The sequence below is a fragment of the Dermochelys coriacea genome, chromosome 6 (genome assembly GCF_009764565.3).
Source record: "Dermochelys coriacea isolate rDerCor1 chromosome 6, rDerCor1.pri.v4, whole genome shotgun sequence".
Classification (NCBI taxonomy): Eukaryota; Metazoa; Chordata; order Testudines; family Dermochelyidae; genus Dermochelys; species Dermochelys coriacea.
The window spans coordinates 115,800,581-115,823,884 of record NC_050073.1 but is presented as its reverse complement, the minus strand read 5'-3'; the positions used below and the strand labels follow the sequence as shown (position 1 = coordinate 115,823,884).

The 23,304-nt window shown below is 43.8% G+C and overlaps 1 protein-coding gene across 1 annotated transcript in view; it reads left to right on the top strand.

Annotated features, from left to right (window-relative positions):
* The first annotated feature begins 19,087 nt into the window (after nt 1-19,087).
* The window catches only part of PRKCH (protein kinase C eta), a 175,239-nt gene continuing 171,022 nt past the window's right edge, over nt 19,088-23,304 (top strand). Inside the window, exons 1-2 of the mRNA XM_038406933.2 lie at nt 19,088-19,548; nt 20,442-20,831. Coding sequence (XP_038262861.1) covers nt 20,472-20,831 — 360 coding nt within the window. The 5' untranslated portion in view covers nt 19,088-19,548; nt 20,442-20,471. The remainder of the gene's footprint in view (nt 19,549-20,441; nt 20,832-23,304) is intronic.

The window sequence follows — 23,304 nt, the reverse complement described above, 5'->3', positions numbered from 1 at the left end:
TCCCTAGAAACATATATTACTTTAACAAAATAAAAATACTTCCCCCTTATCAAGCATTATTCTTTTACATTTACAATTTGCCTGATGTACAGGAGTAATATTCCATGGTTTGCTACAACATATACGTTTATGACCCTTCTGTGGTAGATCAGACTAAACATAATTCATTCACAGCTACTTAGTGCTCTGGGAAATAAACCCCTGAACTTAAATAACTATGGTGTGACCTCTGTAAAATATTATTTATGGTTGAAGAACTATTGTTATGTACATATCAAGATGTGCCAAATGTTATAAAACAAACACTAGTCAGCAAGGTTCACTGTTTACTGGCCTCATTGCTCATGGTTTTGTTTCTGGTTATAATCCTACAAATATCTGAAAATAGAAAAAAAAATTTGGGTTCCTTGTTAATTGGTAGGCAGTTCCTATTGTGGACCTTTACAGATTCTATTGCAAACCACTCTAATAAAAGGAATGCCACAATATAGCTAAGGATTCTAGCTGCATGCAATACGTGGTGTTCTGTCAGTGAAAGACATTGATTGCCTCAAGTGCACAGCCACTGCCAAGACCATCAATAGATGACTCTAATTCATCGGCTATTCATTTTTGTAAATTAGTTAACAGAATGCAGGGTAAAAACGCCAAATGCATATGCAAGGTGTCCAAAGGGAACTCTGAGTTCTGTGTTTTTGTTTTCTAATTAAAATCCAACTCTGTGTGTGTGTGTGTGTGTGTGTGTGTGTGTGTGTGTGTGTGTGTGTGTTGAAAAGTTATATTTTCCACACAAAAAATTCAAAAGAAACAAAATATGTTCATTTTATTCAAATTTGTTGCATGGAACTTTGCAAGATTTTCAAAGAGACAAAATTTTTAAAAGTGTTTTTTTTGGGGGGGAAAAATTGTTTTCCACCCCCCTTTGTCCCTTCCCTTTTTCAGAAGGAAAGGTTGGAACAGGCAAGGATCAAACAAACAAGGACCCTGCCCCAGTTTCTCAGTTTTTAATTGTTTAAAAAATTAAAGAAAATTCTGTTTCGGACAAAAAGTAATTTTTCATTTCAAAAAAATGTTTGGTAAAGAATGTTCAACCAACTCTAGGTGGGCAATTTTGACAGCTCTCATGTTTTATACTGTAGGACTGATACAGTAGCCATTTTTTCACAAGCAAGTCTCCCACTGAGATTAATGGAATTTAAATGGGACTTAAGTATTTTGCTCAGTTGGGATCGGCTTACTGATGTACTTAAGTGTTTTGCTCAGTAGTGATAGGCTTACTGGGCATGTATTTAAGTGTTTTGCTGAATCACGGCCTAGGCTGACCAGCTGATGATCTTTCCTGGGTAATTGCCATGGTGCTGTAGAGAGTCGATGTGCACCATCTAGCAGAGCTCATTGACTAGTGTATAACTTATTTTTTCCTTTAGTTTCATCCCATTACCCAGCTACAGCCCTTGAACTGCTCTAAAAAGTTCTTCTCAGCTGCCACTCTTTTTGCTGCAAGGCTGTTTGTTGTTAAGACACAAAAGGTTGTGGGGTGATGTTTTCCCCCAAAAAATATCCTGACTCAGAGAAAAATTGTCCTGTCAGATCCACACCATAGTGCTCATCTTCATACCCAACATATGCAGAGCTCCCACTAGTGTCCAAGGAATCGCATGGAGACGACAGAGTGTCAAAGTGAGGACTGCCACGCAGGTCGGAGTGGAAAATTTTGTCCTTAGTTACCAGAGCTAGAAGACAAATTAAATATTTTTGTATGATACAAAGGGAATTAGATTCTGCACCACTCTGAAAGAGAGTTCAGTTTTTTGGAAAGGGAAATACAAAGACTTGGTATCGTTTTGGTTTTGTCCCGATCTTAGGAGTTGCTGAGCACCCTCGATTCCCACAGAAGTAAATAGGCATTGGGTGTACTCGGCAGTTTTCAGGACAATGTCTCTAATCTGTATGAAAAGCAGATGGCTGCGGTAGCTTTATCTACTAACCTAAATGCTCAGCAAGCCTCTACAAGGTGCCTTCAGAGTACTGCAGGGGCACACACAAGCACTAATTTATAGGCATCCATTAAATAGTGATGTGCAAATACAGAGCTGTATGTGGAGTGTGCTTTGCACATGCAAATTGAAGTGCCTACCACTTCTGTGGGCACATTGTTAATCCCATTGAAAGTGTAGGCTTATGTGTATTTGTGCCACTTCTTTCTTGTGACCTGCTGTTGAGCTGTAGGGACCTGATTTTAAGAGGAGCTGAGCACCCACTCATGCTTTCCCCCATCTGTGCTGTTTCAGCTCCTGGTGACTTTCATTGGTACTTTGGATGATGTCTGAACATGTCTGAAAAGCAGGCTGAATACATGTAGCCTTTGAGGCATCTGGATCCAGGCCCTGGATTGAGCCTTAGGAAATCTGGGTCCTATTCCTGGCTCTGCCACTGATGTGCTGTGTGACCTTGGGTGACTCACCTCTCTTCTCCAGACCTCTGTTTCCTCTGAGTCTCCCATCCTTCGCCTGGTCTGTTTAGATTGTGAACTCTTTGGGGCAGAGGCTGTCTCTCACTATGTGTTTGTACAGCACCTAGCACAATGGAGCCCAGCTCTTGTTTGTGCCCCAGGTGCTACTATAATACAAATAATAATATAGTTCTGAAAGGTGTGTGTGTGTGTGTCATCACTTTAGTAAAATTAATGTTTTTAAATGCAAGCCTCTGAGGGCTACCACTTCTTCCATAACACTCCAGCCTCTAGTTCTGCCTTTATTCACTTTGAAGTTAGAATATTTATATCCACAAAGTCACAGGTATATACTGTATGGTGCATGTCCATGGGGCTGGTCTAACTAAACAGAATCAAATTAAAATACTTCATAAAATTACAGCATTTTTTTCTTGTAAACCAGGATTTTTTAACCTTTTTTGGGGGGGCTTTACTGGGCCTGGCTTTCATGTTTCATTAAAAGCAGCATTCAGCAGACTTCCTGTTTTCAAAAATTATGGGATGATTGTACCCCCTAGTGGAAGATTAAGAAAAGTCCTGAAACAATTTACAGTTTGCAGTGTTATTGTAGCCATGTTGGTCCCAGGACGTTAGAGAGACAAGGTGGGTGAGGTAATATCTTTTATTGGGCCAACTTTTAAAAGTTGTGCGAGAGACAAGCTTTCGAGCTCTGTGTAGGTTGAAAGCATGTCTCTCTCACCAACAGAAGTTGGTCCAATAAAAGATATTACCTCACCCACCTTATCTCAATTAACTGTGACAGCTTAATCACAGCATCTCCAAGGGAAGTTCAAAAGTTCCACATGCTGGTAAGGTTTTTAAAGCTAATGAGAAATTAGGGAGATGAATGGTAGGCGTGAGACCTCTTCCCAGGCGGGCACTCCACCCAGTGAAGGGTAACAGTTTAGTGCAGTTAATTTGGGGTACAGTTTAAGGGTACTCTGTGCTGCAGTATTTTTTCAAAAATCAGGGTTCTGTGCGGGCTTTGCAGTCCACAAGCCTGCTGGGAGGACTGAGGTTGGGGATACAATGCTATTGCCTTTCCCCAGAAACTGTCTGGGGAGCATACATCCGGGCAGAATAACTGTAAGGGGGCTGGGAGGAGGGAAATGTTCTCTGATTGTTACTACACCTCTTTTTGTTGTTGTTGGTAGTGTAGCTTATGCGCTCTCTCTCTCTCTCTCTGTACTGACTTCAGTCGGCTGGACAGTGTGGGAGAAGTGGGAGGGCAAAGCCATAATAACCCACATCCCCTTTGGCGTTTGCAGTACTGTGGCCCTGTTGGTCCCTGAATATGAGAGACAAGGTAGATGAGACAATATCTTTTATTGTCCCAACAATTAAGTTCCCAGCAAGCCTGGGAACTTAAATTTATAACCCTGCTGGACACTAAAAAAACATGGACTTAACAGAGACACTGGTTTTATGATTCATTACAACACATCCTCCTGCCTGCTAACCCTCAACTGTCCACTTCTCTTTAAGTGGTCTTCTAAAGCATGTTTGAACCCCTTATGCTTAACAATCTGTCCCACTTTGTATTTATCTTGGGCACTCTGATTGCCTCTCAGACCCAAAGAAGAGCTCTGTGTAGCTCAAAAGCTTGTCCCTTCCACCAGCAGAAGTTGCTCCAATAAAAGATATTACCTCACCTACCTTGTATCTCTTGTGGTGTATTTGAGGGACTAGATAGGCCCCATTTCCTTTTTCTGGGGGCAGTTTTGTGCTTGCAAATTTGAAAGTCCTGATCCTGCAACTGGATCCATGTGGGCAGATCCTTGAGACCACACAAAGTCCCACGGAAGTCAGCTCTAAGTAGGGCACAAATCAGGTGCTTATCTGTCTAAGTAGTAGAATTTCCAGGAGACCGTCTGGATCATGGAAAGCAAACAGTTGCATAGATATTGGGAGCCTAGTTTACTCTCCAAAGACAATTGAAAGGAAAAGAATACATTTGGGAATACTCTCTATATATCTGGGTTTTTATTCCACCTGGTCAAAAATTTTCACACTAAATATTTTTCTGACTGATAAAAGGTCTTTTTTGAAAAATGGAACTTTTCACAAAAATTGCTCACAGCTTTGAAAATTTCTGCAACATTATAATCATTTGAAATAGAATATATTTATTGAAATTGTGTTTAAATCATTATAGAACATTTTTCTTTACCAGAATCACAGGTTTTGGTAACCAAAAATGTTCAAGTAATTAATTAGAAGACAAAAAGAAAAGGAGTACCGGTGGCACCTTAGAGACTAACAAATTTATTAGAGCATAAGCTTTCGTGAGCTACAGCTCACTTCATCGGATGCAATATTCTTTTACCATAAACTGTGATTTCGATATATAAAAAATGTTCAGTAATGATTTCAAACATGATTTTGGAGAAACAAGTTTTAAAAATGGACAAAAACGTAGCAGAAACTTTAAAAAACAAATAGAAAATAGATTTATTTTGAACCTTCTAAAACAAAATTTCCCACAAAACTGTTTTTTCCATTTTATGAATAGCTCTAGATTTTAATTATGTTGTTCTTAATCATGGTATCCAAACTCATGTAACATGGCTTGAATTTCATCAAATTATATCAAAAATAGATCTTAAGAGTAGACAACAGACATTTGGTAACAATAGACTGGATCTTGCTTCCACAGAAATCAATAGAAGTAGAGATGAGCTACTGTCTGTCTGTAGCAAACCTTTCACACATTTAGTGATACAAAATTTAATTTGGATTTTCACTTATGTCTGTATTTTTTTCTGCAACTTTTTTTATTTTAAAAAAAAATTTCACGGTATATATTTCAGAATGGGTCAAAGGAGACAACTAGCTAACATATATTTCTTAACACTATTACCAAAGGGTGCTGTACTTTGCTTCTGATGGGTTCCAGCATATGCCGAAAATTCCAGCAAAGTGGCAGTCATTCAACCACTGGGAGAAGAGTCTGAAAACATCATAAGAGTTATATCAATTATAATTCAATTATACAATTTTTTTGGTAATGAGATGCACAGGAGGCTGTATTCCCACACTTGGAAATACTTTATCACTTTTCCAAGTTATATTTACAAAACACTTCTACTACTATTAGATTTCAACAGAACAAGTGTGTAAAACACGTTGGGTGTGGATTTTTTAAAGAATGGTAATATGATTATGAGATAGAGTCTAGAGCCAGAGAAAATAAAGAACATATTAATAGCATGTCTGGATCATGGACTCTGATCATTCAGATGTGTGTTATTGTGCCTGGCATCCTTTTATTTTATTCCTTAATTTATTGTGTTATCGGAGTTTATAGGAATATGGCAGGATTCCTTTACATTGTTTGTGACTCCTCTCGTAGTGCTCACCATGTTCTGTGTTTTGGAAGCTACCAGTTAGAGGAGCAGTATAAATATAGCTAGGCCTTTCATGTTTATGAATAGTTAGTAAACACAGTTATTTGTAACCCAGCTGCGCTGGTATGATTTCTTCACGTTGTTGACTGTTGTGTAAAGAGCAAAAGACCAAAGTTATGTTTACAGCTATATCATCCTGATGTCATTTATACACATTCGATGTCATGGTTCATTTTGAGAGCTTACAGGCTCGATCCTGAACACTTTGGACTTGATCCAGCAGAGCACTTAAGCACATATCCTTCAGTGGATTGGGCTACAGAGCTACTGAATGGCTGGATGGAGCCAAAGGGCTCAGCACCTTGCAAGTTTGAGCTGTGAACGTACAGCATTTGCAGAAGGAAAAGGGAGGGATTATAATTATCCATAATTAACTAGTTACAGAATAACTAATGTTTTTTTCTTTCTTGGTGGTGTGTGAGTTTTTCTTTGTATTCATTTAGACAAGTGCTAAGCCCCACAACGTGTGGATTTATGACATGAAAACAAGGCTACTTTGTTTTCTTACATTACAGATAAAATAATCTAAATGAACCATTACTTTCCCCATAGTAATGCTACAATATTTTAATATACTACCTTTTATTTTATTTGAATATATCCTTATTTTGACAGCTGCTCAAATAAACTATGTGTAACAAATGTATAGAGTTTTGCATCTCTTTGCTCATTGAGGACACTATTCAGCTATTCTCTAATAAGACATGCTTAAGTACTTTCCTGAAGTCCCATCAAAATCAATGGGACATAAGCCTCTGCTTGAGTGCTTTGCAGAATTGGAACGTAAGTGGTTAATGGTCACCTATTTAAGAGGACCTAGCTAGTAAGCATTTCCGAAAAATCCTGTAACCATTTAGGAATAACTGAATTGGTTGGGATTTTTGTTTTTCCGAATTTATTGTTAATGAATTGCAAGTGTCAGCATCCAGAGTAAACACACTATCGCTGTAATATGGAGAAGGAACTGCTTAAGTTAACAGCATAACAGCCGAAGGCATGGATGTGACTAACAGTTTGTTGGTAACTGACAGTGTATAATATACACCATAGCCAAAATATGAATGCATCGTTAGTGTACAGGATCAGCTGAGGGGAAAGTTAGAAAAGAGGAAGAGTGAGTAACTAAGGACCTGATCCAACTCCCACTGAAGTCAATAACAATCCATTCCATTGACCTCAATGAGGGATGGAAGGGGCCAGATTCTGCTCTCTCAGCAGCAACATTTACTCAAGTAACTCAGTTAAAATCAGTGTGAAAGTAGTGTGATCAAAATCGGGTCCAGAATGTTAATTTCAGTGTTTGCTAATTTGTTTTTCAAGTGGTCTGTCAACTGATTTTCACATATCTTCTACTGAACTCACAAAGTATATGAAAATAATTATACAGGCTGTAATACTAAAGGGACACTGCCAGTTTAAAAATGTTAAACACATATATTTACTATGTTACTAATAAAAACTTAGATTGTTAACACAGAAATTAAAAAACCCAATTCATTTTTCTCTGCTCAGGCTGATTACTTTTTATATTTCCCCCAACTTAAAAAAAAAAGGAACATATAAACAAATGAACAAAAAATATTAAAAATCAACAAATTATGCTTAGTGTTTGTTCATAGTCAGTTTCACTTTCAGGTTCTCACTGCTTAGCTGGCAAATAGAAGCTGTTTTTATTTCATAAATAATTGTTTCCAGTAGAATGAAAATAATAATAAAGTATTTCTGATGGCTTTATAGTACTTTAAAGTTTGCTTTAAAAAAAATCAAAAGGTAGGGCTAAATTTGAGTTCTTGTTTCTAGGGCTGCCCATTGGGGTTTAATTCTGCGTGGAGCAGTGTTGCTAATTGTCCTGTTTTTATCGGGGTCATATTACAGTTGATGTCTTTCTTAAAGCCTCAGCTGCTGGAGTCATGCTATTTTGTGAGACTCTGTGCTCATTTAAAAATAAGTCTCTAGTTCTCATAGCTGAGGAGAAAAGCTGGAAAACATGAACCAAGTGCACCTCAAAGGTTCAGATGCCAGAGGCCAAAATAAGAGCCTAAAATGAAATTTTTTTAAAAAAAATCTCATGATTTATAAACCGATGCCATGATTTCTGGGGATTGACTTATGATTTGTGAATGCTTGAACTGGAAATACTTATATAGGCCCCAGTGCAGCAAACATGAACATAAAATGCATGTGAAGTACCCGTGGGACTATTTACACACGTGTATTTTCAGGACTGGGGCTTTAGATTTAGTCAGAGATTCTAAGGCCAGAAAAGACCATTATAATTATCTCGTCTGCCATGCTGAATAACATGAGCCACTGAATTTCACCCAGTAATTCATGCATCAAGCCCAACTGTGGGAAAAGTGAAAGACATTTTTATGTTTGAATGTTGGACTTTGGTTAAAAAAAAAAATTAAAAGTAAGACTACAAATGAAGCAGTGGGTCCCACATCCTCTTGGCTTACAGTAGGTTATATATATTATCCCATGGTTCTGTCTGTATTTAGATTAAACAACTGCATCAGAAAAAATACAGAAAGAGCTCCAGTGACCAGCATCTGGAATTTCTCTGGTTTAGTTTGGAGGTTCGTTTGACAGGATTGGTGTTGTGAGTAGGGACTGACTTGCAAGTGTTTCTTAAATTGCTAACTAAAATCTGCTCTCCAGTGTCAGTTATGTTTGGGATAAATTACAAATAAAGGAGCAACATTATTTTGCTTTAGTAGGGCTTATTTCTTTCTGAGCAATCAGCTTGTTCTCCAGTGTTTCCTGCACAAGCAATTATATTTAATAACTCACTTACTATTAGCAGTTAGTGACCACTGTTTGTTAAGGGACAAGACAAACAACAGCAATTTAATATATCAAACAGGCTGTTAGCTGTATTAATGATTGGCTTGTAGGAGCTAATGCTCTGATAAACAGTATTCTGCAGTGTATAATGTGACCGTTTTATAAAATTACATGGTGTTTTGCTAAAAATAAATAATATGGATTGGGGGAGCTTCCAGTTTAGTCTCAGGAAATACTTATAGATCTAAAATGAGTGAAAATTGATATTGGACCAGATTTTGCTTTCAGTTTCTAGGGGTGTAAATCACAAGCAATACCACAACTTCAACAGAATGTCTCCAGGTTCACATGCAACCAAGGATCTGAACCTGAAACACTAGAGTCAATGGAAGCTTTGTCATTGGCATCAATGAACTTTGGATCAGTTCCGTAATTATTATTATTAGAGAAGAATTTGGTCTTTTTTTCCAGCAACAAATTATTCCACACAAGGGATAGTTGGTTTAGCAGCTGTCATTATTTAGAGGTTTAAGAAGCATTATTTAGAGGTTTAAGAAGAAAGAGCTGTGAGAAGGAAGTGGTATAAATAGATTAAAATGAATAGAGGAACTAAATAAAGTTAGTTCCTGGTACATTAAACTGTGCAGCTGTTTCTATTTGGTTTTAATGTATTCAACTTCAGTTCCATTAACAAGAAAGGTCAGTAGCATTTCTGAAATAGTAGCTGTGAGAGCCAAGGTATTCCAGTTACTCACTGTCTCACTTGTGAATGTAACCAGTGTTTTGTATAAATTTAAAAATAGGGCTTATTGCCCTTACCATGCCAAATGGGGATGATACCAAATTACTTGAGAATTATGGGTTATTGGTAAAGGGAACTGCTTACACTTTGGGAGGATAAAGAGGTTTTGTTTGTTTTATATTCTAGACACTGAATGAGCGTGCTCTAATTTTTGTATAGCTTCAGTGTGAACTGAGGGCAGACTAAACCATAAAGTTAAAACAAGGCAAAGCCAAGTGGTCTGGCTTTGTTCTCAGAGGCAAAAAAACAGCTTTTCCAAATAGCACTAACAATACACATAAAGGGAAAATACATAAAATTATATTTAAGATTACAGTGACTCAAAGAGAAAGTGCAAGAGTATTCTCACTACTTTGTTTCCTTCTATGGTCATTTGCATTGAGGAAACAAAAGCTAAGTCAGTTTTAAGAGAGAGCATTCCTGAGTTAGTTCACGTAGGGCTAGATCATTCCCATTAGGCCCAGCATAAGGGGATGGAACAAAGCTGCACAAGTCAAATGGAAGCACCAGGAAGTGTTCTGACTTCCTGGACACTCCTATGCACAATAGGGATATGCCCCTCTCTACTCTCCTTCAGGGCTCCTTGTCCAATTCCTTGACAGAGGATTTCAGCATCTGTTGGAGAAAAGTAGAGAGGAGTGGTGTTGCCCTGAGTGCAGGAACTCAGTTCTGCTCTCGCTCTGAGTTGTGCATGGCAAAGTGTTATGGCCGTGATTACAGATGGTGGTGTTACACACAGTCTTACAAGTTCTTAGCAGCATCTGAGAAAATTTTTAGTCTTGGAAGAAATGCTGCATTGTTGTTGGTTTTCTGAAATTTCTTTCGGAAAGCTTGGCAAGCAGCAAAGGGATTTGCTCTCTGCTAGATAGAGTCAATTTGGAGGAAGAATTGGCTGGGGACTGGGGACTGGTGTTTGGCTGAGAGTTTTGAGTGAGGGCCTTGCCTGCATGCCAGGTGTGACCATCACTGTTCCAGGACTGGTGTATATGTATAAGTCAGTGGTTCCCAAACTTGTTCTGCCGCTTGTGCAGGGAAAGCCCCTGGTGGACCGGGCTGGTTTGTTTACCTGCCGTGTCCGCAGGTTAGGCCAATCACAGTTCCCAGTGGCCATGGTTCACTGATCCAGGCCAATGAGAGCTGCTGGAAGCGGTGTGGAACAAGTTTGGGAACCACTGGTATAAATAAAACAAATTACGCTAAGAATATACTCAAACTGCACATCACTGATTTCTTCTTGGATGGGAAGCTGACTAGCAGGACCTGGACATCTCTGTTGCTCAGCAAAGGGACAGTGGGGGGTACTGGTGTTGCTAGCTCACAATTTTATCATCACCATATTTGGTGTTTTTTTCTTAAAGCCAAAGATCTTAGAAGTTATGTGATTACCTGAGAATCTCAGTTTAGTTTTTTGTTTTTGTTTTTGTTTTTTTTTTAACCTAAAGTTTCTGGCCCCCAAGGTTGTGAAAAAGAGCTTGAAAACATGAACTTTAAAGGCTAAAAAACCAAAGGTAACTAAAAAGAACCCAGCATGTGTTGTTTATTCATTTTTTTTAAATCTCATAAGCTAATGTCATGGTTTTGGGGGAAGTTTGATTTTTGAATGTTTGGGTTTGGCAGTACAGTATATGTAAGAGTGGAAGGTGAAGAGGAAGAGGGCTCTTTGCACCTTCCTTCCCCACTGTTCACCCATGTAAGGTAAGTTACTTAAAGAGACTATTCATGTGCTTAAGTTAGGCACATGCATAAGTACCTTGCAGAATCTGGGCCAGAATCTGACTACCATAGGTCCTTAGTGCTCATTATAACCTCTCTCCATTTCTACCAATGATCTTTCCAGATCTGATTTAACATGACCATTACTTCTAACGAGGTTCACGAGAAGGATCTCCTCTGCTTCTGACTAGAAAACCAAGGAAGAGGTAGAAAGATAGATCTCTAGTGTGTTATAGAGCAGCTTTGTAATTAATGTTGTCAGACATTTTTTATTTTAATTCAAATTTTATCTAATCATTGCAAAAGTGGTTTGGTCTAGACACTCTAAACTCATTTTATTCCTTAGTCCTTGGCAGTCTTCTGCAGCAGTTATTATCCTGTAAAGTTGGAAAGTATTCAAAATATGGATTTTCTGCATAAACATAAACCTTTGTGTGCTCCCACAGGTTTTGGCAGATATTTTAACTTCTAAATAAGTCTTCCCGAGGTTAGCTGCTCAGCTAGAGTAGCCTGCAGAGATTTTTAAGCCCCATAAGAAAAAAAACTTTTTAAAGAAAGCTGGGTGCAAATCAGACATTTCAGGTGGACCTCGTAAATTCCAAAAACCAAAACTAACTCCTTTTCAAGAAACTTAAATGTCCTTTGTTTACAACTATAGCACCTGAAACCTGAGCACTTGAAGGCCTATGGACATTGGAAGTTTCATGCTTACCATTGTGGAGCTTACAAAATCTGTGGTTGCTGCTCAGCCCATATAAGGTCTGCTGGCTCATTCTGTGGACTTTTCAGCTCCATGGTTTGGCACTTTTAAATTTTCAGGTCTTGCCTACAGTATTTACAATGTCTCCGACTGCAGCCTTGTAATGATTGCAAGTTGCCCTTCATCGTTAGCATGGAACATACAAAGTCCCTGGAGTGTAAGGTCCAAGCTGACTATTATGGACAGCTCATGACTAACAAGAAGGGAGGTGATAAAGGTATTTAAAATAATGAATGGTCTAGAGAAGGTAGATCTGGAGCTTCTTTTCTCACTGTCTCATAACACAAGAATAAGGGGACAGTCAATAAAATTAAATGGTGGCAAATTCAAAACAGATCAAGGGATTTTTTTTACACAATATGTAAATAGCCTGTGAAACTCTCTGCCAGAGGAGGTCACTGAGACCAAGGACTTAGCAAGATTAAAAAAAGGATTGGATTTATATGGATAAGAAGAAAGTTCAGAGTGATCATAGTTAATGCTAACACAAGTTTTGGAAGGAATTAAAAACCTTTGGTACAAATCAATCTTTAACTATTAGTGAGCAGGATGAGACCTTCATGGGGGAGGATCACAGAATCATAGAATATTAGGGTTGGAAGAGACTTCAGGAGGTCATCTAATCCAATCCCCTGCTCAAAGCAGGACCAACACCAACTAAATCATCCCAATCCGGGCTTTGTCAAGCTGGGCCTTAAAAACCTCTAAGGATGGAGATTCCGCCACCTCCCTAGGTAACCCATTCCAGTGCTTCACCACCCAACTAGTGAAACAGTGTTTCCTAATATCCAACCTAGACCTCCCCCACTCCCCAACTTGAGACCATTGCTTCTTGTTCTGTCATCTGCCACCACTGAGAACAGCCTAGCTCCATCCTCTTTGGAACCCTCCTTCAGGTAGTTGAAGGCTGCTATCAAATCCCCCCTCACTCTTCTCTTCTGCAGACTAAATAACCCCAGTTCCCTCAGAATCTACTCGTAAGTCATGTGACCCAGCCCCCTAATTATTTTCATTTCCCTCGGCTGGACTCTCTTCAGTTTGTCCACATCCCTTCTGTAGTGGGGGGACCAAATCTGGACATAATACTCCAGGTACAGGAGGGCCTCACCAGTGCCAAATAGAGGGGAATAATCACTTCCCTTTATCTGCTGGCAATACTCCTACTAATATAGCAGACCAATGCACAGAACCGTCCCTAGGGGACGGTGAATTGGGGGGACCACTCCGGGCCCCGCACTTTGGGGCGCCCCATGGGCTGGCGCGATTGGCCAGCACCGCACAGGCCACTGGTGAACTGCTGGCTGGGGAAGCTACCCCCAGCCCTGCCCCTTCCACTCAAGGGAAAGCACGCGCACCAGAGCGCCAGGAGGGAGAGTGCACAACAGTGCCACTGCAGCCTCCCCAGCCCCGGAGTGCCGGCAGGGAGAACACACACCGCAGCCTCCCCAGCCCCAGGAAGGCAAGCGGCGCTGCCAAAACGGGGCCTTGGGGGGAGTGGAGTGTGGGCGGGGACACATTTGGCTGTTTGGGGAGGCACCGCCTCCCCCAGCTTCCCCTACCCGACCCCAGCACTGTTGGTCCTGGAAGTGATATCACTTTCGCCTCAGGCCCCGCACCCCTCTAGGGACGGCCCTGCTGATGCATGTTAATTTTCATCATCTGAGTCAGATGCCCACCAGCAGAAGGCTGATTTTCTTTTCTGGTGGTTCGGGTTCTATAGTTTCCGCATTGGAGCGTTGCTCTTTTAAGACTTCTGAAAGCATGGTCCACACCTCATCCCTCTCAGATATTGGAAGGCACATCAGATTCTTAAACTTTGGGTTAAGTGATGTACCGATCTTTAGAAATCTCACATCTGTACCTTCTTTGCGTTTTGTCAAATCTGCTGTGAAAGTGTTCTTAACACCTACCTGTGCTGGGTCATCATCCAAGACTGCGCTAACATGAAATATATGGCAGAATGCATGTAAAACAGAACAGGAGATATACAATTTTCCCATAAGGAGTTCAGTCACAAATTTAATTAACAATTTAGTTTTTTAACGAGCATCGTCAGCATGGAAGCATGTCCTTTGGAATGGTGGCTGAAGCATGAAGGGGCATATGAATGTTTAGCATATCTGGCACCGAAATACCTTGCAATGCCGGATACAAAAGTGCCATGCGAATGTCTGTTCTCACTTTCAGGTGACATTGTAAATAAGAAGCAAGCAGCATTATCTCCTGTAAATGTAAACAAACTTGTTTGTCTGAGCGATTGGCTGAACAAGAAGTAGGACTGAGTGGACTTGTAGGCTCTAAAGTTTTACATTGTTTTGTTTTGATTGCAGTTATGTAATGAAAAAAATTTCTATATTTGTAAGTTGCACTTTCACGATAAAGAGATTACACTACAGTACTTGTATAAGATGAATTGAAAAATACTATTTCTTTTGTTTATCATTTTTACAGTGCAAATATTTGTAATAAAAAATAATATAAAGTGACCAGTGTACACATTGTATTTTGTGTTGTAATTGAAATCAATATATTTGAAAATGTAGAAAAGCATCCAAAAATATTTAATACATTTCAGTTGGTATTCTATTCTTGTTTAAGAATGCGATTAAAACTGTGATTAATTGCAATTCATTTTTTGAATCGTGATTCATTTTTTTGAGTTAATTGCATGAGTTAACTGTGACTAATGGGCAGCCCTAATAAAAAACAGCGACAAGGTCTGATAGAAGCTCTTCTGGCAGATCTGTTGATTCCACGAGAGAAACAATGGGGCAACTATTAAACTACTGAACTTGTTACATCTGCTCTCTCTTGGGGAGTGAAGAGGATCCCTGTGTCTGAAAAGATCTTGAACCTGCCACTCCATCATGCCAGGTGTTGTGAGAAGTGGAGTGATGAAGCAACTGGAGGGAGTAAGAGAAGAGGGTTGGGGGCAAAGTGAGGATCATCTGATGGGGAGAGTAGGTGAGGGAGAGGAAGACAGAGGGAAGCTATGGAAGGAACAGATTGGGCGTACAGGGACAGAAAGGCAATAGTGACAGGGAAGAGAGATGGGCAGAGAAAATGAAGAGGAGGAGGAGGCATGGGTGGCGTGTGAAACGCTCATTGGGGGAGGCTTGCCCCCAGCCCCACCCTTTCTGCACCCCCGCCGGAGCTCAGAGCCCCCCACCGCGGTTGCTGTCCCCACCCCAGGCTAGAGCCCCCAGCACCAGGAGGGCAGGAGGCGTGGCTCCATCCCCAGAGCACTGAGAAGGCGGGTGGTGCAACCAGAGCTCCGGGAAGGTGGATGGCATGACCCCAGTCCCGGAGTGCCAAGCAGGCAGTGTGGCCCCAGAGTGTCGGTAGGGCAGGCAGCGTGGCCACAGCCTCCAGAGCACCAGGAGGGCAGGCGGCATGGCCACAGCCTCCCCAGTCCCAGAGCACCAGGAGTGCGGGTGGTGTGGCCGCAGCCTCCAGAGCACCAGGAGTGCGGGTGGTGTGGCCACAGCCTCCCCAGCCCCAGAGAACCTAGCTGGGGCCACGACACAGGGACAGGGGAACTCACAGGAGGGGGCCTGGGGACCGAGAATGGGTGGGGCCACACCTGGCTGTTTGGGGAGCCACAGCCTCCCCCAGCCTATGATACCGCTGCCCATGGGAGGAGGGGGGGGGGAAAGGTGAGATAAAGAAAACAAAAGTTAAAAAGAGTAAATGGTAGGAAGGTGAGAGAGGTGGAAAGGAAAGAGTAGAATGAGGAAATGGAAGGACAGGAAAAAAAGGGGCGATTAGAAAGATTTGCTTTATTTACGTATGGTATTCCATTTGCACAATTATGTACAGTGGTTGAAAGGAGGGGAGTTCAGTGGGATGGGAATAATTTTTAGATTAAATATAGCCAGAGGGCTGCAGGGGGAGAGTTTTGAGGCTGACTGGAGGCCAGACCAGGATTCCCACCAACAAAATCCAAGTTCTGGGAACTGTGGATCTGATCTCAAGATTAAATAAACTCCAAGGTTCCTGAATCCATCAGAGGCTTCAGTGAGACCAAGACAGAATCAACAAGGGCCTATTTACCTTAATCTGCCATAGCCATTCTACTGGATACTCTCATCAGATCAAGCACAGCTAAGCATGGTCAAGCCTGCTCTGTGCTTAAATTGGGACCTTCAAGGGACCAAATTTTCTTGTATTGCAAAGTTTACAAAAAGAAAAGGAGTACTTGTGGCACCTTGCCACAAGTACTCCTTTTCTTTTTGCGAATACAGACTAACACGGCTGCTACTCTGAAACCAAAGATTACAAAGTAACTCACTAGAAAACTCCAGCCAAACAATAGCAGCAGAGCAGGTAGGAACCCATCCAATTCCCCACAATGAGCTGTGAACTTCAGAACTTAATGAGGAGTATTTAAATACTGACTTTACTAATGACAGATGATTTTTATTTTTTAAAACAAACAAGCAATATGCCAGTCTGGGAAAAATGTCCCTGCTTGCAGCTTTTCAAAAAGTCCTGTATTCCTAAAGATGCAAGCATCACACACCTTACCTGACCATCAATGTTAACGTCAGAGAAATGTCCCCCGACATCCACTAATCATTGCATAATCATGAAAGAGTACCCAGAGGTGAAAGTGGGCCAGTACGGTATACTGGTAAAAAGTGGCCGCCGGTACCGGCCTATACCCAGCTGACTTCAAAGAGCTGACATGGCAGTGCTTTAACATTGTTGTGCCTTTTGCCTCCCCCTTCCCCGGCTGCCAACGGCAGATGGGGACAAAAGGAGCAGCTGTCCTGGGGCCAGCGATTTAAAAGGGCCCGGGGCTCCGGCTGCTGCTGCCACTACCAGTGGCTGGAGCACCAAGCCCTTTAAATTGCCGCTGGAGCCCTGGGCGGTGCAGGCCATGCAGCACACAGATGGGCTGGCTGGGGGATGCTGACCTCCCTCCCCCCGCCCCAGCCCTGCCCCTTCCGCCCGAGGCCCCGGACCAGTAAGTCTTCGGCATTATTTTCACCCCTGAGAGTACCCCTTTCTGCTTATGTACTCAGGTTTCTAACCACCAGAGGAGTGAAGTTCTGGAATAGCCCTCAAAGGGAAGTGGTGGGGGCAAAAAAACTAACTGGCTTTAAGACCAAGCTTGATAAATTTATGGAGGGGATGGTATGATGAAACTGCCTTCAATGGCAGGTAGCCGATCTGTGACTGCTAGCAGCAAATATCTCCAATAGCTGGTGATGGGACACTAGATGGGGAAGGCTCTGAGCTACTACATAGACTTCTTTCCCAGGTGTCTGGCTGGTGGATTTTGCCCATATGCTCAGGGTCTAACTCAGTGGGTTTCAATTTATGGTCTGCAGACTGCTGGGGGTCAGCACACTATGTCTAAAGGGTCCACAAAAGGTGACTATGAAAATAAAGTTTCAGATCTCAGAAAAGGCATCCATTTTTGTGATCAATCAAAAGTATTTGAATAACCCCCCACCTACAGGTCAAAATCAAAGAAGTGTTGTCATTACCATAGAAGCCCACAGTTTAGCGCCCTTTCTCATGCTGTGCCAAATGCCATGCCAAGCAGGTGTAACATTTATTGTTGAATTCTATTCAGACAGTTTTCAGTCTAAGACTTCTATGGTAGAGGTGCACGGACCAAAGCAGCTCTTGTTTTGGTGTCTCTCTACTGGAAGGCTGGGGTGAGCTCTGCTCACTACTCCAGGAACGTAGCTTTCCGCACGTGAAAGTTCTACGGCCACTGCTGTTCATCCCAAACTGGCATCATGATCAGGTTCCACCACTCGCTGCTCATTTTGCAGGCCCAGAAATGCTGCTCCACTGTGTGCAACTGGTCAGTGAATGCCTGCAGCATCTGGTGATTTTTATTCACTATCCATATCATCCATGCCTCAGTTTCCCCATTTTCAGTGCTGTAACCCTGGCTGCTGTGGTGGCGGTTGTAGCTCTGCAACTGTAGCTGTCGTCTCTAAAACAGATGAGACCTCCACTGATCTGTTCAGTATACGTGCGTCTGACAGCAAGATGGTGGAGAGATTGAAAACAATCATGAGGAAGAGCCAATTATGGAACAGAGGGAATTGTGGAAACTTGGCCACCAACTCCCACAATTCCCTAAGAGAAGTGCTGGTATCCCACAATACACTGCAAATATTACCTAGAAGGCAGCGTGCTGCAAGGTGCCAATGGGGGGACTGAGATGCCTACCCATGCTGTCACTAAGCTTATGTCTGCATAGCAACTAGACACTTGTAGCTGGCCAGTGCCAGCCGACTCAGGTTCGTGGGGCTCTCAGGCTAAGGAGCTGTTTCACTGCAGTGTAGACTTCCAGGTTCAGGCAGGAGCCAGGTCTCTAGGACCCTGCGAGGTGGAAGGGCCCCAGAGCTCAGGCTCCAGCCCAAGCCTGGAAGTTGACACTGCAATGAAACAGCCCCACAGCCCAAACGCTCCCGAGATTGAATCGGCTGGCACAGGCCAGATGCAGGTGTCTAGTTGCTGTGTAGACACATCCTAACAGGACCTGGTGCATGGGCAAAGACAGCTAAATGTGAACTCACTCTTGCGACATACTGATATTGTTATGTGCGCAAGTGTTTCACCATAAAACTTTAGAGTATAGATGTGGCTTAAATGCCAAAGCCCATGTTAATGGTACATTGCATAGTTAATCACAAAATGCAGGCAATGCAACTTTTAAGGCTTGAATAGCAAAATATTTGTACATTTTCTATTCCTGTTTTCTGGTTCAATGCGTAGCTTTAATATTACTATTTCTGCTATAAAATGTGTGTGATAAAACACAAGATGTGCAAAGCTTTGCACGGGCCAATGCAATGTTGCTGCTGGAAGATTTAACTCTTGCAATCCCTGACTTTTTGCATTAATGTCAATTGTTGTATATAATTATATAATAGAAATCCTTCCCGCTGCAGTCTGCTATTTAATGTTTCCTGAGAGAACATGAGAGAGCGTGAAACTACTTTGCAGAATAGCAACATGAGAAATAGCAGGGTTTCGTAATTTGTAAGGTTCACAGGAGTCTGCAGGATACAAAGCAGGGCAGGTGCACATACTTCCAGATGGAAATGAAGAAACTCTCCCAGCCATTTATCACTAATGAGGGAATTCAACCATCTTACTTTCCACTGCACACCACAAAAACCAAAGCTCAGGCTGGGGCACTTTTTGTTTGAGATGGCAGGAGAGGGTTAGCAGCGAGATGGGACAGGAATGAAAACTGTTCTCTTTATTCTAATAGGCATCACCTAACCTCCTTGTTCAGCAGTCGAAGAAAGCGATCCCCCACGGGCACAGGGCGCCCCTTTCCCGTCCGCGTCCCGGGACGGGCTCGTGGGGTCTGGCTCCACTGCAACAAAGCACCAGTGGCTGGCACACGTCAGCTGACTCAAACTCGGACTGCAGGCCTCTAAAACTGCCGCTTAGACATTTGGGCTGGGCCCGGGCTCTGTGACCCTCCGTCCCCACCGGGCCTCAGAGTCGGGGCTCCAGCACGAGCCTGAACCTCTACCCGGCCATTGTACCCGCCCGAGTCCGAGTCAGCTTGGTGTTGAGCTGCGGGGCGGACCAGCCTTTCCAGGTTGGTCCGGCTCCGGCCTGCGGAGCGGGAAACGCGCCTGTTCCACGCGGGGGCGGGAGCGAGCCCAGGCCCGCCACGAGAGCGCGGCTCCGCTGCCTGGCCCGCCCGCGCGAGGTGCCCGCTCAGCGCCCAGCACTAGGCGGGCTGAGCTCCCACTTCCGCCCCTTCCCGAGAGGGCCGGGGGGGGGCAAAGCGGGCAGCTGCGATGACCCCCCCCCTCCCCGTCCCGCCGGCAACCAGTCGCCCCGGGACCCGTCACCCTCCTGCCGCGGGCTGGGCGCAGGGAAGCGGCTTTTCCAGCCGCTCCGGCGGGGAGCGGCCCCAACGCAGCCCCCCGCCTCGCCCCGCCCCGGTTCCAGGCTCCTCCCCGCGCTGTCACACATGCCTCAGGTGCTTCCCGCCCGCCTGGCTCGCGCGGGCAGGGCCGGCGATGCGCTCTCCCGGGGCCCGGCGCGAGCGGCGGCGGCGCCCGAGCTCCCGCGCCGGCTGAGGGGAGGCTGCGGCGGGCGGGCGCGGAACTGGCGGCGGCTTCCTGCTGCCGAGGGCCGGGAGCTCCCGCTGCGGGGACTCGGCGGGGGCGGGGAGGCTGCTGTCGCTGGGGCGGCGGGTGATCGCTTCCCCGCGGGGAGGTGAACCCGGGCGAGCTTGCTGCAGCCAGAGCCTCCCCCGACCCCAGCGATTGGCGTCCCGGCGGGCAAGGGAGGGGTGCGCCTGGATTTGGGGGCGGAGGGGGGGCTTGGGACCGGGCTCGGGCAGCATGGCTCAGAGATGGGGGAGCTGGGGCGGCCTGCCCCGCTGAGGAGGAGCTGCCACTGCCTGACCCCCTCCCCCCCGGAGCTGCTGAGCTCAGCATCCCCGCCGGCTCTCCGTTAGTGCCTCCCCCTTTCCGTTAGTGCCTCCCCCAGCGTCCCAGCCGGCTTGCCATGGCCGGGGCCATGAAGTTCAACGGGTACATGAAGGTGCGGGTCGGCGAGGCGGTGGGTCTGCAGCCCACCCGCTGGTCGCTGAGACACTCGCTCTTCAAGAAGGGCTACCAGCTGCTGGACCCCTACGTGGCGGTGAGCGTGGACCAGGTGCGGGTGGGGCAGACCAGCACCAAACAGAAGACCAACAAGCCCACCTACAACGAGGAGTTCTCTGCCCCCGTCATCGATGGCCGTAAACTGGAGCTGGCCGTCTTCCATGACACCCCCATCGGCTACGACGACTTTGTGGCCAACTGCACCCTGCACTTCCATGACCTCTTACATACCATGGGCAACGCTGACAGCTTCGAAGGCTGGGTGAGTAGCTGTCCTTCCGTGGGGACGTGGGCTGCCCACGGAGTGTGCGCTCATATATACCGGCATGTATATTCACACGCCCGTGAGCATGCATGCACTTGTACACCTCTGTGTATGCACATATGTCTCTGCGCTCATACACCTACTTGCATTCACACTGGTACGTGCATTCTGCATGCAAGGGTGACAAGATGCATCTGTGACGGCCACCATGTTGGCCAACCTGCTGAAGATTGAACTGGGGACCTCCAGGGTTAAAACATGAGCTCAAGAGCCCATACTCCCCAACAAGGGGCTGTAAAAACTCATATTCTCTTTGAATATGTGAGTAATGCACGCTCACTAGTGGGTTGCACATGCACACCTACAAACTCTCATACATACGTGTATGTTTGCAGTTAATTGTAAACATATGCATACAAGGAAGGATACATTTCCTTACAAATCTACATATGCACATACCCATACACCTGTGGATGTGCACACACACTTTGGGCCAAATTCACCCCTGAATTTAAACCAGTTACAGGGATGAACTTGGCAATGCATGATCATGCATAGATCACATACATAACAGCATAAGCCAAACATCAATATTTGTATGTTGTTCCCCAACTTTCCAAGTAGGTGCAATTTGCATCCTTCCCCTCAGAGCTATAGTTCATGTTTCAACCCTAATGATAGAGTAGATGATATACAGAATCATAGAAATGTGGGGCTTCAAAGGACCTGAGCAGGTTATCTAGTGCATCCCTCTGTGCTGAGGCTGGATTAAGTATACTTAGATCATCCCTGACAGGTGTTTGTGTACCTTGTTCTTCAGTGAAGGGGATTTAGTGACAGGGATTCAAAAACCTACCTCAAACCTGATCCAGTGCTTAACTATGCTTAGAGTTAGCAAGTTTTTCCTATTGTCCAACCTAAATTTCCCTTACTGCAGGTGAAGCCGATCGCTTCTTGCCCTACCCTTGGTGGACTTGGAGAACAATTAATTACTGTCTTCTTTATAAGAGCCACTAACATATTGGAAGGTTTCAGAGTAGCAGCCGTGTTAGTCTGTATTCGTCAAAAGAAAAGGAGTACTTGTGGCACCTTAGAGACTAACAAATTTATTTGAGCATAAGCTTTCGTGAGCTACAGCTCACGAAATGCATCCGATGAAGTGAGCTGTAGCTCACGAAAGCTTATGCTCAAATAAATTTGTTAGTCTCTAAGGTGCCACAAGTACTCCTTTTCTTTTAACATATTGGAAGACTCTTATCAGGTCCCCCATCCCTCACAGTCTTTTCATCTCTAAACTGAACATGCCCAATGCTTTCAACTTTTCCTCAGAGGTCAGGATTTCTAAACCTTTTATCACTTTTGCTGCTCTTCTCTGGAATCTTTCCAATTTTTTCACATCTTTCTTAAAATGTGGTGCATAATAATGATCTCTGTGTCAGTTAAAGGATCTCCTACTTTCATTTCCAGAACTAGAATATGGGAAAGGGAAGTGTATCCATCTAGCAATAATTTACAGTTTGACAAGAAATGCTGAATGAAAATACCCACCGTTCCAGGTAGACAGATTGCAGGGGAGTTTGGATATTCCCAGAAGGAATTACAGTTAATAACTTGATGAGACCAGACAGTTTAGTTAATGTAGTCAAAAAAACACCAGTCAAATCACACTGATGATACATGGGGGAGAGAGAAGTGCCACTGGAGAGAACAGATGGATATTGAAATCTTAGCTGCCAGTGCTTTCCTTTCTCAGTTCAGCACAGTGGCTGAGAAGTAGCGTTATGTATCGAAGTACCAGAGATATGATTGTGTCTATAGAAAAATACAACATTGGTGCTATACATCTTGCTTATTTATTGTCAGCCCCAACAGTGTTAAGTGCTTCTCCAGCCCTGTAGAATGAGCAGTTGAAATACATAATGGACTGATGAAAAGATAAGACAAGGGAGAAACCTCATGCAGTGTGACAGCATTGTGGTTCACACCCATCTTGTCAATCTTTTTGTTAATATTGGTTATTAGTTTTGTTGCCTATTTCAATAACACTTGTTTTAGGTGGAAAGGCTCAAGTCCTCCTTATACAATGTCTGGGCTACACACTCATAGATATCTGTGCAAAATCTGTATGTGGAGCTGCAGCTACACCATTGTAGTGTAGATACTGGCCACAGTGGTGGAAGGGATTTTAGCTAGGTTGACAGAAGAATTCTTCCATCGACCTAATGGTGTCTACACCAGGGCATAGGTCATTTTAACTAAATCTCTCATACATGTGAATTTGCCACGCTCCTGAGTTTCATAGGGCTTGTCTTCACTACCCGGGTAAGTCTACCTAAATTATGCTACTCCAGCTATGTGAATAATGTAGCTGGAGTCAACATAGCTTAGGTCAACTTATCCAGGTATCGTCACTGCGCTGTGTTGATGGGAGACCCTCTCCAGTCGATTTACCTTACTCTTCCCGGAGAGA